We start from the raw sequence: 14,107 nt of genomic DNA, 5'->3' as shown, positions 1-14,107 counted from the left end.
AGAGCTAGATGTAGTTAAAAGAAAGGGTAGATTGCAAAGAATTTTTGGAAATGCATAGCTCCCTGCCCCCTAACTGACATGTCATTTGTGGAGTGGGGGCCGATAATAGGTATTCAGGTGTGTTAGCAATACATGCAAATAAATAGAAGAAATTTGACAATAAAATACAAATATATTTGTTTTATTTTAAACTGGTAGGGTTTCAAATTTTGGGGAGAACAGTTGATGATTTTCGGCTGCTGTCCCCTGTGATGCTAGTCCTTTGAGAAAATGAGGATTGCCTTAGAGATTCTACAGAATTCTGGCCTTCAGTGTCCGGTAAAATAGTCGATGATTTTCTATTGCTCCCCTCCATGATGCTAGTCCTTCGAGAAGATGAGGTTTGCCATAGAGGTTCTACAGAATTCTGGCCTTCAGTGTCCAGTAAAACAGTTGACGATTTTCGGCTGCTCTCCCTGGTGATGCTAGTCCTTCTAGAAGATGAGGCTTCCCATAGAGGTTCTACAGAATTCTGGGCTTCAGTGTCTGATAAAACTGTCGGTGATTTTCTGTTGCTCTCACTGGTGATGCTAGCCCTTCGAGAAGACAAGGATTGCCTAGAAGATTCTATAGAATTCTGTCCCTCAGTGTCCAGTAAAGCAGCAGATAATTTTCTCTGGCTATCAATGGGAATGATAGACTTTCCAGAAAATGACATTTGTCTTAAGGCTTCAACAGAATCCAGACCTTGCAAATCCTCTCCACTTTGTGGTATATCATCGGGGAATTTTAGAGGAACTATTTCAGTTATTTCTGGCAGAGAAGAGATGTTTTGTTCAGTGGGTTTCTCAATTAATTTTACCTTGCCAGTGATCATTTTTGGTTTAGAATGAGCAGTTTTTTTGTCACCACTCTTTGAACTAAGTTTTGGGGGTTTAGTGGGTCTTTTTGCATGTACCTGCTGATATACCTCAGCCCAATCAATCTGTGATGATAACCTTATGCCGCTGCCCTTTAATTTTTTAAAGCCAAACATTATCTCAAGGAGTATCTTTGTTACAGGAACTGAAATAAACCCAAGTTTCTCTGACAGTGACTTTTCATAGTTATACTTGTACAATACATGTCTGGCTGCATTTTCAACAAGAAAGTCAACAATCTCCTCTTGTCTTCTGTAAAGCTTGCCTTTCAAGCGTCCACCTGATAGATCTTTTTTTAAAATCTGTCTGTAAAACCGATGTCTTGAAAGAAAACGACCAGTAGACTATCCATAATTTCAATGGGCAAAACAAAAAAAAAGGTTATTCATTAAAAAGTCTATTTAATACCAACATTTTAAATGTAAAATTTAGTAAGTTAAGTGTTTTAAACCTATGGGGCCCAACTCTGCAACCACTCACTAGTATATCTCCATGGATTTCCATGGAGCTATTCTTGATTTATACCAATCTGAGAGCAGAATCAAGCCCTTTGGGCCAAGTTCTGCTCTCTGTTAGGTGTAAATTGAAATCAGTAGAGTTAGTCTGGATTTCCACCAGCCTAACTGCAAATAGCATTTGTTCTATCAGCTGTGCATATTTTGCAGCAGATCCAATGTGAAGGGAATCTTCCAAATTTTGGTTTTGATTGCTGTTTGTATTTGATTTCCTTTTAGTTATTTGAAGGTGGGGGAATGCAACATTTTGGGCTAGATTTTTAAAGGTATTTAGGCCCCTAAAGATGCAGATGGGCACCTAGTGGGATTTTCACAAGTGTTGAGGCACCTACCTCCCACTGATTTCAATGGGAGTGAGGGCACCTTTAAAAATCTGGCTCGTTGTGATCTGCATGAATGTGATATGCTACATACCTTCTTAGGACACTTTCCTTTACATATTTACATTAGAAAATGATTAAGAATTTCTTTTCAGACATTGTCATTTCATCTGCATTTGTGAAGTAGTTTTGCTGCGATGAGCCTGTCACTCGGATTCGAGATGAAACCATCACTCCTACCATTTAGTCAAAATGTTTGTATGTTTGGTCCCATTATTTTACTCTTTGTTAGGGATTCCCCTCCTTCTTCCTTCCCCCTCCCAATCTCTTTTAACTTTACAAACCCTTTTATATTTTCTAATTCTTGTAAGAATGTGGCATAAAAGCCGTTTGTGGTAGGGACAGACAAACTTATTTGACCTATTTTCAAAAACCATGGACTCCAAGTTCATCTCAGACTCAAATGTTAATGGGTTTGCATTATATGTAGGAGAGACTATGAGGAAGAGGAGGGGGGATGGAGTAAAATCAGCTGTAAATGAACATTAATTAATTTAAAATATAGAAAGGTTTGGACATTCTGACTTAAGGGTGGTGTATGAATATTAATTCTAATTAATAGCCAAATCTTGGTCCAGTTGAACTTTAGTGCAGTGGTTCCCAAATTCTATTGGTATATGTACACTTCCTTAAAAACACTGATGTTTGAAGTGCTTACCACATGCAAATTTCTCCTTTTTGTGCACATATATTTTAGCCTTAATAAGCGTAATGTAAGTATTTATGGATTCACAGTAAAATAAGTTTTGAATTTGGCTGGTGGAGATCTGCCTGGGGCAAATTAGAAGAGAAGAGAGTTTGCCTGAGGGAGTCTGGGTGGAAGAATTAGAGGCCATGAGGTTTAAATCTGGTAGGGAATTTTCTGACAAAACCATTATTCATAAGAAAATGCCAGTTTGTCAAAATTGAAACTTTTCATGGGAGCATACCAGTTTCAACAAAACTTTTGCTGGGAAAGATTTTGCAAATCCAGGATGGAATTTCTAGTCAAAACCAAAGAGAGCGAGAGCGAGACCCACCCCATGATAACCTGGTGACAAGGGCACTCACTTGAAATGTAGGAGACCCAAGTTCCGGTCCCTGCTCTACTGCATATTTGATTTATACCATGTTGAACAATTGCACCTGAAGATATTGAGAAAGACCCACCCACTGAATAGTCTGTGGCCAGGGGACTTACCTTGGGTGTGGAAGATCCAGGTACAAATCCCTGGTCTGGCTGATTCAGACCAGGGTCTTGAAACTAGGTTGTGCACATCACAGGTGAATGCCCTGTTCACAGGCTATTGGCTAATCTGAGCGAAGGCAGAGGTTTCTCACTTTGTTGTTGTGGGACAGTTTTATGTGAGTGTTTGAAAGTTCTCAGTTTTGTCCTGATGTGAAATATGAACATTTTTGAAATCCCCAAAAATGTCACGAGATATGAATACCATTTCTTGGCTAGCTCTAATGAGGTTAGACTTATGTTAGTGGTTCCAGCTGGAGTGCAGGGGAGCTCTGGTGCTGTGTGTGTGCGCAGCCCCTGGATTCTCTCTGGATTGTCTTTCCTACATGTCTCCTCCTCCTGTCCTCACAATTCTTTCCTCTTGGTTAAGGGATTCCACAGCTCTTCTCCATGGGATTGTGCTGTGATTCAAACAGGTTTCCTCATCCCACCAGTATCCAGGTTCCAGCCTTATTCCATGAAACCTCCCTTGGTCTCATTCATTTCTTCCCTTTGGTGTAGGCCTCCACAGCCCTCCTCTGTGAGGCTGTGGAGTGATTAAGGCAGGCTTCCTTAGCCTGCCAGTCTCCCTTCTGTTTCTAGGCTCCATCCTAGGGATGCTCCCCTGTAATTCTCCTCTCCAAGTGGCCTGCCCTCTGTCTCCTCCTGGGAGCCATCTAACATCAAGGTTTTATCATGTTAAGGTGATAGCTACCTGATTAACACTTGGTCCTATTCCCCAGCTAGTCTACTGCTCCCTTGAAAACCTTTTTCCTTAAAGGGGTCATGTGATGGAATAAAGGTTGCCTGGCCTCAGCTCCCCTCCTCCCGCTTTTAGAGGGGACAGACCATCCTGTTACAGTGTATCACTTCCAACAAGACCACCTACCACTGTTTGGGAATCCCTGATATAGGGTAAAACTCCAGTTGACTTCAGTGGGACTAAGATTTAGCCTTATATGCATATTTAGGTCCTGATCCTGCAAGATACTCCAGCACCTATGCAGAGTCCCACTGAAGTCACTGGGGCAAAGACTCTGAAGTCTGCCCACATGCATTTCCTTGCAGAATCAGGGCCCGAGTTTAACATTTTCATACTGGAAAATTAGCCATTTAATATTAAACCCGACATGACAGTAAAAGCCACCACAATCACCACCAAAGGCCAACTCCTCCCTTCGTTTACACTGTGCAGCCTCCCGCCCTTCCCCTGGACCAGGTTCTGATCTAATTGACCAAAGTCCATGATTCAGCATGGGAATTAGAAACCGAGTCTCCCACATCCCAAGTGAGTGCTCTGAGCATTGGGATAGAAGGTTAAAGGGGCGGAGGCACCACTAACACCATTTCCTCAATTTTGTAAATGGCTCCAAAATGCGCTTGTGAATCCAGCCCTTTGTTTCCAAATTTCCCTTGCCTTTATTTAAACAAAAAAGCCTGAAATCTAAATGAACTGTTAGTTCTGGGTTGAGTTTTGTTCAATTCAAAATTAAAATGTTTCCGACTTTTTGATTCACTGAAAATTCCAACAAGTTTTGGTTTCGGGTTGACACCAAATAATTTTTTTTTCAATTTTTCAGAACTGCCAGCACCCTAAAAAATCAGTTGTTCACACAACTCTGCTCCTGCGTGGTTGAAGTATGAGGACTGCATAGTGACCTCTGTGAGCTCTCCTAAATTGAACACAGTCCTATAACGACTGAATCTGAGTTTTGAGTCCACGCTGTTCAAGTGGGCATGAAATTAGGCAAAATGAGTTAATTCATCCCTGATTCTTAAATAGACCTCATACACTATGAAGTAGGTATAAACAGCACCAAGCACTATGGAATGATAACAGTACTCAAGTATTCCACAGATATATGATTATAAATAATTTGGTTGAGCTAAAAAATGCAAAGGTACCTGGGAAAATGAAAGTTCCTCTTCTACCATCGCTGGTTTCTTTGGTTTAGGCTTAGGAAGTGGGGGTGGCACATATTTTGGTTTGGGAGGAGGTTTCTCAACTGGCGGCCTAGGCTTGGATTTAGGGAGTGGAGGCGGTACATATTTTGCCTTGGGTGGAGGTGCCTCATCTACTGCCCTAGGCTTGGATTTAGGGAGTGGGGGTGGCACATATTTTGGTTTGGATGGAGGTTTCTCAAGTGGTGATTTTGGCTTGGATTTATGAAGTGACTGTGGTCTATGTTTTGATTTTTGTGTAGATTCTTTTAATGTCTTCTTTCCTGTCTTTGACTTGGATTCCTTTCCCTCTTCTGTCTTTTCCTCCTCTGTCTTTCCCTTCTCTGCATTTTCTGAAGCTGTTTGAGTCGACTCATCTATTTTTCCAGGTGAAGAACTTTTTTCATAGAGACTTGTTACATTCAAATCATCACCACATGGTTGGGAATCACCAATAATGCCAGAGTCATCGGCCATGTTAAATAAAGGGGATCCATCTTTCTTTGTTGTATTCAATAATTCTAGAATGGCCTGATTTACAATATCTTGAAGAGCAGAGAATAATTTATTTTCTTCTAAGAAATCAAGCGTTTCAAATGGTTGCTGACCAGGATAAGAGAGAGCAGTATCAGATGGAGTGGGTCGTTTCTGGACATTTGTGATTTCTTTTTCAATGTGTTTAGTATCAAAAGATGAGTCTTTCTCAAACTGAGACTTATCTTTCTTCTTAATCTTAGAGAAAAAATCTGATGTAGCTCGTTGTTCATGGAGGCCAACAGAAGACTCTGCCAGTTGTGCCCAAATGTGAAAGTGTTCTTGACGGAAATAATAATCAGCTGATTTTTCTGTAACACTCTGTAACAGAACAGAAAGAAGGTGAAGATCTGAAAAGAGTAAATAATGTCATGGCTAGAAGCAAAAGGACGCATTAGGACATTGTAGCAAAGGAAGGAAAAGAGGTAAGGTTTCAATAGACAAATCCCATTTCAGATTTGAGAGATGGGTCCTTGAATCTGAACCCCTGTGAAATTCAGTGAAGACTGGAGTTTAATCCTTGTATCTGAACCTGTCCTTTTCAAATATTGGTTCTGGGATGGATCCAAAACCAGAGAGACCTATTTTCTGTTTGGATGCAACACAACTCTTATGAGAACGTTCCCATGAACTAGCTGCATGTAGGGTGGAATTGTTCTTCCAGCACTTAGGTTTAAAATTGCAAGATTGCAGTATAATAAAATCAAAGCCTGAACTGCAGCTTTCATTCGGCCTCATATTCTGTTACCAACTTTTGCAATTTTATCACAAATATCGCAAGATTTGTATTATGCTTGAAGCCCCAGCTCCTGGAGTCATGTGAATACAGGAGAAGCTGAGATTTCATATTTTTAAATAAGTAATTTTGTAGCATCATGATTGTAGAGAAGAGCCTGAAAATGTGACCCAAGTACACCCTAAAGAAACCAGAAGGCAAATAAAAAGAATCACAAATTAATTATATGTGATTTTTAGGTACATGATTCATGGTTTCTGAACCGTTGGGCTAGCAATGCTGCCCACTCCTGAACCTTTAGAGTAAATCAGATCCAGACCCAAACTCCACTTTCTTGGCCCATTTCCAATTTATGTCCCTATTTTACAGTTTATAGCACCAGTTAGCTTCATTGGGACTACTCAAAGTGCATACTGTGGTGAAGGGAAAAGCAGTGGAACACCCATCCAGGGGAACTCTGCAGTTCCACAACAGGTTTGAGCAAAGGAAGGGCCCCCACGCCAGCTCAGGAGATGAGCGGCAGCCCATATCTGTAGTGCAGACCACAGTCCCTTCCATGACTATGCAGCCCAAGCCAGGACTAGGGAGCCTTCTGTGGTGACATGAGGCAGTACACACTGTGCTTAGTGAGGCTGGAAGCTGGAAAGCAAAGTGGGTAAGGTTGCCCAACGTTTTCTGTTATACGACCCTGTTTTCAGTGGTTTATAATTTTGCCAAACTTTCACCATTCAGGCTGAAATTTTCCATGGTTGGTGTCTGCCTCAGGATAAATTGTTTTTAGAAAATTTCGACAAAAAATATTCAGCCATTTCTCAGAATGAGATGGGGAAAAATATGCTGTTTTGCCCTTATTAGAAAATTAATATAGCTGTTTCATTGACAAGTTCTAGCATCTTCATGCTTTGGAGAAGGCCAGGGAAGGGGGACCTTGGTGTCAGGGACATGCCTTTTTCTTTCCCCATGAAAATAGACCCAAATTTGGTCAAATTATGAGTCTCTGAAAATCCCAGTTTGCATAAGTAAATCAGAGACTTGTTAAGAGTCTGGCAGCTAAATTCTGCAAACAGTCCATTTGCACAGGGATGCAGGAGCTGAGCAGGACTCTCCTGGCAATTGCTCCTCGTGGGAGCCAGGGGCTGCTGTAATGCTGGGCATAGGAACTGAGAGCAGGGAGACTTTCTCTCTTGTGGTCTCAGTGGTTCCCCTGTCACCCAGGCAGCAAGGAGAAGGAGGAGGAAATAGCCTGACTGGAATACAGAGGGATGAGGAGTCAGGCCTGGGGTAGTGATGGGGGATGTGATGTGTTGAGGAGCTGAGGGAGAGTGGAGAGGCACTGAGACATGGCACTGTGGCATGGAGGAGGAAAACAAGCATGAAGAGTCAAGGATGTGTGTGGGGGGGAACTGGGACAAGAAGCAGTTGCAGGGACTAGGGTGAAAAGTGGTCAGGTTTTGGTGGGACAGGGGCAGATGGGTCTGTAATGACTAGAATACACTCCCCTCAACACCTGGAACAGAACCCAGAATTCATCCACGCCAAACAGCTCCACCCCTTCAGCAACTACTGTAAAATATTTCTAAAGTTTCTATCACAATTCTGTACCTTCATTTGTTAGATCTCTAGTCTGCAATGATTTTTGTTGGTTCCTTGGCTAATGGCATAAACCAGGTTTCCCTGTATCTTCAATGCATAGCTTTGGTGCAGAGAATTCATGGCTCTTTTAATAGCTGGATTCTTCTACATTGTGTTTAATTTCAGAGATGGCTATGCCATTCTTAACTCACCATATTGTGCCGAGATAATGCAATGCCCTTCAAACAGGGGGACACATACTCCCTGAATTTCTTTATGGTAGACTAACATGAAGCCCAAAGGAGAAAGTTCAGGATGAAATTTCAGCTGGAACTTGGAATTGCCTTGCTTTTATGGCAAGTATTCACAACTGCATGTGTACACAAAAACTTGTATGCATTTGCACCCATAATTTGTATATGCAGTTAGTGCATTTGCATGTGTATTCACGGCACTGGTGCATGCAAAAGGCAAATTAGATACACACTTATAAATGCATATGGATTAGGTATGTGATAGATTATGGGTCAAATCCAGTGCTGTGCTGCATGAGTAACCTAGCTTGGGGGTGGAAGAACAGGGCATAAGAAACCTCTTACCTCCTACCTCTACAAAGCAGCCAGCATACCACAGAGCATTAGGGTGGGGGAGTTTGTCTGCACAGGCAAGCACAGCACAGGCCTCATGGGATATGATCTGGTGACTAGATGGCATGGCCAAGTCCCCAGCTGGTGAGCGTACATGCTCCTTGGTATGTGCTACCCCAACTGTGTATGAAAAGGAGGAAAAGTATGTGCTTGGAAGCTGCCTGCCCTGAGCCATTTCATCACGCTCTTGCAGAATGACTCTTGCGCTGAGTAAATAGTGGGCACAGATCCTTATCTCTTCCCCTGTCAGTGAGGCACCTACTGGTAAGGGCAGTATTTTGCTGCTTGTGTATGTCTATGATACTATAAAAGTAGTGTCAAGTAAAAATTGGGAGTACTTTCTTTCCTACTTTAATCTTACGGAAAAGAGTCCTAGTGCCCAGAGAATTAGAAGAGAGGAGTAGAAATACCTTTTTGTGGACTATCCCAGCCACTTCTTCTGTCCTCCTCCTTGTTTCTTTCTTTGGGGCTTGAGCTACAAACTTATCCAGCATGCACTGATTCTGGAGTTTGGTTTCACTGCCCAGCTTATCCCCGGCCTTGCTTTTGAAACATTCCTTCCAGTCTTCCTCTGAACTGGATGTGGAGGGATAATGACTTGAGCTGAAACAATCACACTGCTTTCGACAGGAGATGGTCCAAGACTCACTTTCTGGACTAGAACTGACATCCTCTTTGAAATCAAGTAAACCCTCTTCATCCTCCATTATTACTTCCCTTATTTTCCGGATTGCCTCTTCCATGGTTTGCTGGAGGCTGTCCAATGCATCCATGTCGACCAAGAAGTCCACAAAATTGGAGAAATCCTGTGCAGCCCTGTGGACATTAGAGATGGGATCATCCTGCTTCCCTTTTTCCTCCACTTTATTGTCAATCTCAAATGTGCTAAAAGCCATAACAGCTGGTGATACAGTTGGATTCTGACATCCACAGGGAGAAGCTGGTCTCAGCAGGGCTTTCCAGTCATGTGTTTTTCTCACTTGGGTGACAGTTGGCTTGTTTGACGATTTGTCTCTCTGTAACTAAGCAAAGCAGGGAATGTCATTAATGAGGAGACTGGGAAGATCTGAAGCCCCATTGCTTGAGACTGTGAAAAACTAGATTGGCTTTTGCAGTCTTAACTGTAGAGTAACTATTGTAACTCCATAGTAAAGCCCGAGAAATTACACTAATTTTGGAATAATCCTGCATTTGCAGGAGGAAGGACTAGATTATTTAGTAAGTCTTTGATTAATAAGAGAATAATCATTTAAGAATACTTTGCACTTTTCTGGTGCTTTCCATCCATGATCTCTAAATTTTACAAGCATTAATGAATGTAACCTCACAATAGCCCATGAGAAAGGAATGTTTTATCACCCCGATTTTACAAATGAGGAAACTGAGACACAGAGCAGTTAAGTGACTTATCTCAGCTCACACAGTGAGTCAATAGCAGAGCTGGGACCAGAGAACCCAGATCGCCTGTCTCTGTGCTTGACACTTTCCTTTGCCAGTTCTAACTGTTGTGATTCTAATATTCACTTTGCAAGGAAAGAAGGTTAAACGTTATTTCTGGTGAACAACTTTGAATGTGACCCTGAAATTGGTTGCAGGTGTGGAAAGGCCAAGTGTCAAAACTGATGCATTAATGGGGATTGTTGAAAGTTTATATAAGTCCAAAAGAGGAAACCATCTCACTCAGCTGAGGAAACATTAATATAGACATTGTGATGAGCTGTAATAACCAGCCTGTTCTTTACAAAAGCTACTTGTCGTCTCTCTCCTCCCACACTGCCCCCCTGCCCAAAACATATGTTTTACCTACAGCAAGTCGAACAGAAATATCATGGGCAAAATATAGGCCTGATTCTCCTCCCTTTACACCTCTTTCACACCACTGCAACTTCACGGGAGTTACAATTGATCTACACCAGTCTCAGTGAGTGGAGAACCAGGCCCAAAGGACAAGTCAGGCTGTCTCTGGTGTGTGCAGGGTGGAAGGGGGAGGGGGCAAGGAGCATGTATGTGATACTGGTGTATATAGGGGGTGAAGATGAGGTCTGCTGGGAGGTACTAAGGTATGTCTGGATGGTGTATGAGAGGGCTGGGGCATCTGCTGTGTGTGTCTGAGGATAAGGTGTGCAAGTGTGGGCAGTGCAAGTGGTGGTGGGGATTGAGGTGGGTGAGGGGGTAAACTGGCAGGGAAGGATGACTTGCACATGTGGAGCGGTGAGGATGTTGTGTATGTGAGTGTGTTGGGTGCATGGGTAAGTGGGGGAGGCAGGTGAGGTGTATGGGGAGCAAGGGGTGTGTATGAAGGATATTTGGGAGTATTAGGGTGGTGGGGGGGGACAAAGATAAAATTTGTGGGGTGGGAATGGATGTATAAGGTAGATGAGAGGGACCAGAAATCTTTCCCGTGGGATTGGAAATAAAAGGTTATTGTGGTGACTCCGGGTAGGAAAATGTTGCAGGCCCAGGGCCCACAACCCCCATTGTGTAGACCCATGGCAGGATGTGTCCCTAGAAATGCAAGCTAAGGGGATGTTTTCTCTTTCTCTGTTTCTTACCTGGGCTCCTTGAAGATCTTCATCATCTGCCAAATAGCCTGAGTAGTAGCGGCCCACCATGGTGCTGAAAGGACAGCGACTCTCCGTCCTCTCCTGCCTGCAGCTCCCTCTTCTTCCTCTTCCTGCTGCAGCTGCACAAGGCTCTGGAAAGAGTTTCCCACACAGAAGGGCTCTCGAGGGATGAGAGATACACAGCACTGGTGAAATCCTGACCCTATTTAAGTCAGTGGCAGTTTTGCTATTGTCTGCCGTGGGGCCAGGATTTCACACCATCTGTCAAATAACCCCCGCCATCTCCCTCTGCACACTCACCCCATCCAAAAGCCTTAGCAGTACCTCAGGAGAAAGTCTAAAAGAAAATCCAAGCACATTTCTAGATCAGATGAATTTGTCACAAGGGCAATAAAACAGTGTCAGAATAATTCGAGCCATTCTTGATTTACCCCAGTGTACCCCAGAATTTAGCCCCTTATAGCATATTTAAAACATCAAAATGCCATCAAATATTTAATTGCTATAGGTCATTTGTTACCAGCAGATAAGAACATAAGAACGGCCATACTGGAGCAGACCAAAGGTCCATCTAGCCCAGTATCCTGTCTTCTGACAGTGTCCAGTGCTAGGTGCTTCCGAGGGAATGAACAGAACAGGTAATCATCATGTGAGCCATCCCCTGTCGTCCATTCCCAGGTTCTGGCAAACAGATTTACTCCTTCCAGCTGTGTTTAATACTTACAGCTACTTTCGTAAAGGCTGAACTATCCGGGCAATTAGAGAGTGTGGTATCCAGGACTTCGGTTCCTTACGATTTCTTTCAGTGCCATAAGATTTGAATATGGAAAGTGCCTAATTCTGAAGTCAGCAGAGTTTCAGTGGACGAGACCTTGCAACCATGAGGGAGAAACCTGACTCGAAAGGTTCAGATGGAAGCCAGAGAGTTAAGCACATCACAACCCCACCCTCTCTTCCAAGCAGTCTTCCCCAGTGATTGTTATGCAGGAGATTCTATTTGTTTGTGCAAAAGATTCCATGCATTTGCATAGTGGTTTCTGTGCATTTGCATAGAGGATTCCATTCTTTTACATAGCATGACCTGGCTGGTGAAAAAGCAGTTCCAAGCTCTCATTTCACTGATCCTAACAATCATCTCTCTTTAATATTCTTCAGAAATCATATAGAATGCTCTGAATAAAATGAAAGGATGCCTAGTTGTGCATTAAAAGTTTGAAAATATGTCCAAAGATAAATGATATAGAGCCTGATCCTTTTCCAGTTGAAATTTGGGGGCCCCCACCATGTGAGACTAGGAACTGAACTTGAGGAAAGTGAATGGTTCAGGGAATATGGAGCCTTTCACCTCTCAGATGCTGTTTCAAATTAGGTTTGATTTGTTAGGGACCAAAAGTCATTACCAGATAATGACCTACACGAGGACTTGAAGACATATTTGTTATGGGGGCCTATGTGAAAGGACTTCATGGTTGCAATCATAGGTGCCGACTCTGTGGGTGCTCCGGGGCTGGAGCACCCACGGGGAAAAATTGGTGGATGCTCTGCACCCACCGGCAGCCAAGCTCCCCGCCCCGCCCCGCCCCTCCAGCTCACCTCCGCCTCCTCCCCTGAGTGCGTGGTGTCCCCACTTCTCCCCCTAGCTTCCAGCACTTGCTGCCGTGAAACAGCTGTTTCACGGCAGCAAGTGCTGGGCGGGAAGGGGGGGAGGGGGAATGCGGTGCACTCGGGGAAGAGGCAAGGCCGGGGTGGGGATTTGGGGAAGGAGTCCAATAGGGGCAGGGAGGGGGTGGAGTTGGGGCAGGGACTTTGGGGAAGGGGTTGGAATGGGGTTGGGGAGGGGGTGGGACAGGGGTGGAGTCAGGGCAGGGCAGGGCCGGGGGAGGGGGTGGGGTCGAGCACCCACTGGCGCCGGGAAAAGTTGGCGCCTATGGTTGCAAGCCAGTTCCTTGCAGACAACTGCCTTTATCACAAAACAGAGTGTGACAACTAGCCTCCTTTTGAGCAGTCCCACGAAGAGCAAGGATTGGGTGAGCATAGGAAATGAATTGGTGGCCTCTAGTTACCATGCCACAATTCAACCATGAGCTGTTCCAGATTGTGACTTCCCTCTGATGTGACAATTCTAGAGAAAGGAGGAGAGAGAGAGAAACAAGGAAGAGGGGGAAGAGAAATGGAAGAGGAGAGGAATAGGGGGAACTGCCTCTGATGTCACAATCCTATCACAAGATAGGATATTCCCAGCATGGAAGCAGAGGGAGAGGGAAGAGAAAAGGCGAGGAAAGGAAGGGGCCAGGTAAAGGCTGAAAAGAAGATCAAGATGGGACATGGCAGGGGGATCAGAAGAGAAGAGAGAAGGAAGAAGTCAGGGCTGTGACCTACCCCTGATGTAAGTACCCCCCCCAGTCAAAGTGAAACAGTGAGAAATGGAGGAACGGGCAGGGGAAAGAAGAAAGCTGTTTAAGGTGCAACTTGCCTCTATTGTTGCATTCTCACCACTTATGAGTGATCTGCGGAAAGGCTTAAAGACAGTGTTGGCTTAGGGCCTCAGTGCAAGAGCAGCAGAAGGAGGAAAGCTGAGGAAAGGCAAAGAAGAAAGTAGTGGTTGGCGGCTACTTCTCCTGTCAAAATCCCACTAACCCACCCATCCTCGATGAGCTACCAGCTAAGCTGGCTTGTATACCACAGTTTCTTCAAGGTTGTTACTTTTATGTGTGGTGAGCACAAAATCATCACCTTCATCCAGTAAAACACTCAATCCTGCTTTCATTGAAGTTAATAGTAGTTTTGCCATTTACTCCAATGGTAGTGGGCCTAGATTCAGAACACTTTACTTTCCATGCCCTTTAAGGGGCATCTGAATGTGTAAAAGCACCCATTTGAAAACAACCTACATATACAGCATGGGGCACAGGACTTTCAGCTCAGACTGGTATATTCTAGTGCAGCAAAAGCTGTATCAATGTGGGGAGAATTCAGGCCCAGTTACCATCTCATGCAGGCTGGAGCTCTTGGGCTGCCATATTTCTTTGATCATAGAATATCAGGGTTGGAAGGGACCTCAGGAGGTCATCTAGTCCTACCCCCTGCTCAAAGTAGGACAAGATTTTTACCCCAG

The 14,107-nt window shown here is 43.8% G+C and overlaps 2 protein-coding genes across 3 annotated transcripts in view; one reads left to right on the top strand and one right to left on the bottom strand.

Moving 5' to 3' along the window:
- The window catches only part of YDJC (YdjC chitooligosaccharide deacetylase homolog), a 75,704-nt gene that overhangs the window by 21,062 nt on the left and 40,535 nt on the right, over positions 1 to 14,107 (top strand). Inside the window, exon 1 of one of the 2 annotated variants that reach the window (XM_042841558.2) lies at positions 5,760 to 5,898. The exons of the other annotated variant lie outside the window; for it this stretch is intronic. The gene's annotated coding sequence lies outside the window, so the exon portion shown is untranslated. Of the gene's footprint in view, positions 1 to 5,759; positions 5,899 to 14,107 lie in introns of those variants that run through there. 2 annotated transcript variants of the gene reach the window in all.
- Positions 179 to 12,619, bottom strand: CCDC116 (coiled-coil domain containing 116). The gene is made up of 4 exons (XM_042841557.2): positions 10,981 to 12,619; positions 8,839 to 9,450; positions 4,904 to 5,794; positions 179 to 1,243 (listed from the first exon to the last, which is right to left on the bottom strand). The coding sequence occupies exons 1-4, from the start codon at positions 11,038 to 11,040 to the stop codon at positions 203 to 205; spliced, it is 2,604 nt and encodes an 867-aa protein (XP_042697491.1). The 5' UTR covers positions 11,041 to 12,619; the 3' UTR covers positions 179 to 202.

The sequence above is a fragment of the Chrysemys picta genome, chromosome 15 (assembly GCF_011386835.1).
Source record: "Chrysemys picta bellii isolate R12L10 chromosome 15, ASM1138683v2, whole genome shotgun sequence".
Taxonomy (NCBI): domain Eukaryota; kingdom Metazoa; phylum Chordata; order Testudines; family Emydidae; genus Chrysemys; species Chrysemys picta.
The sequence above is the reverse complement of the archived record's forward strand: the minus strand, read 5'-3'. Positions and strand labels throughout refer to the sequence as shown.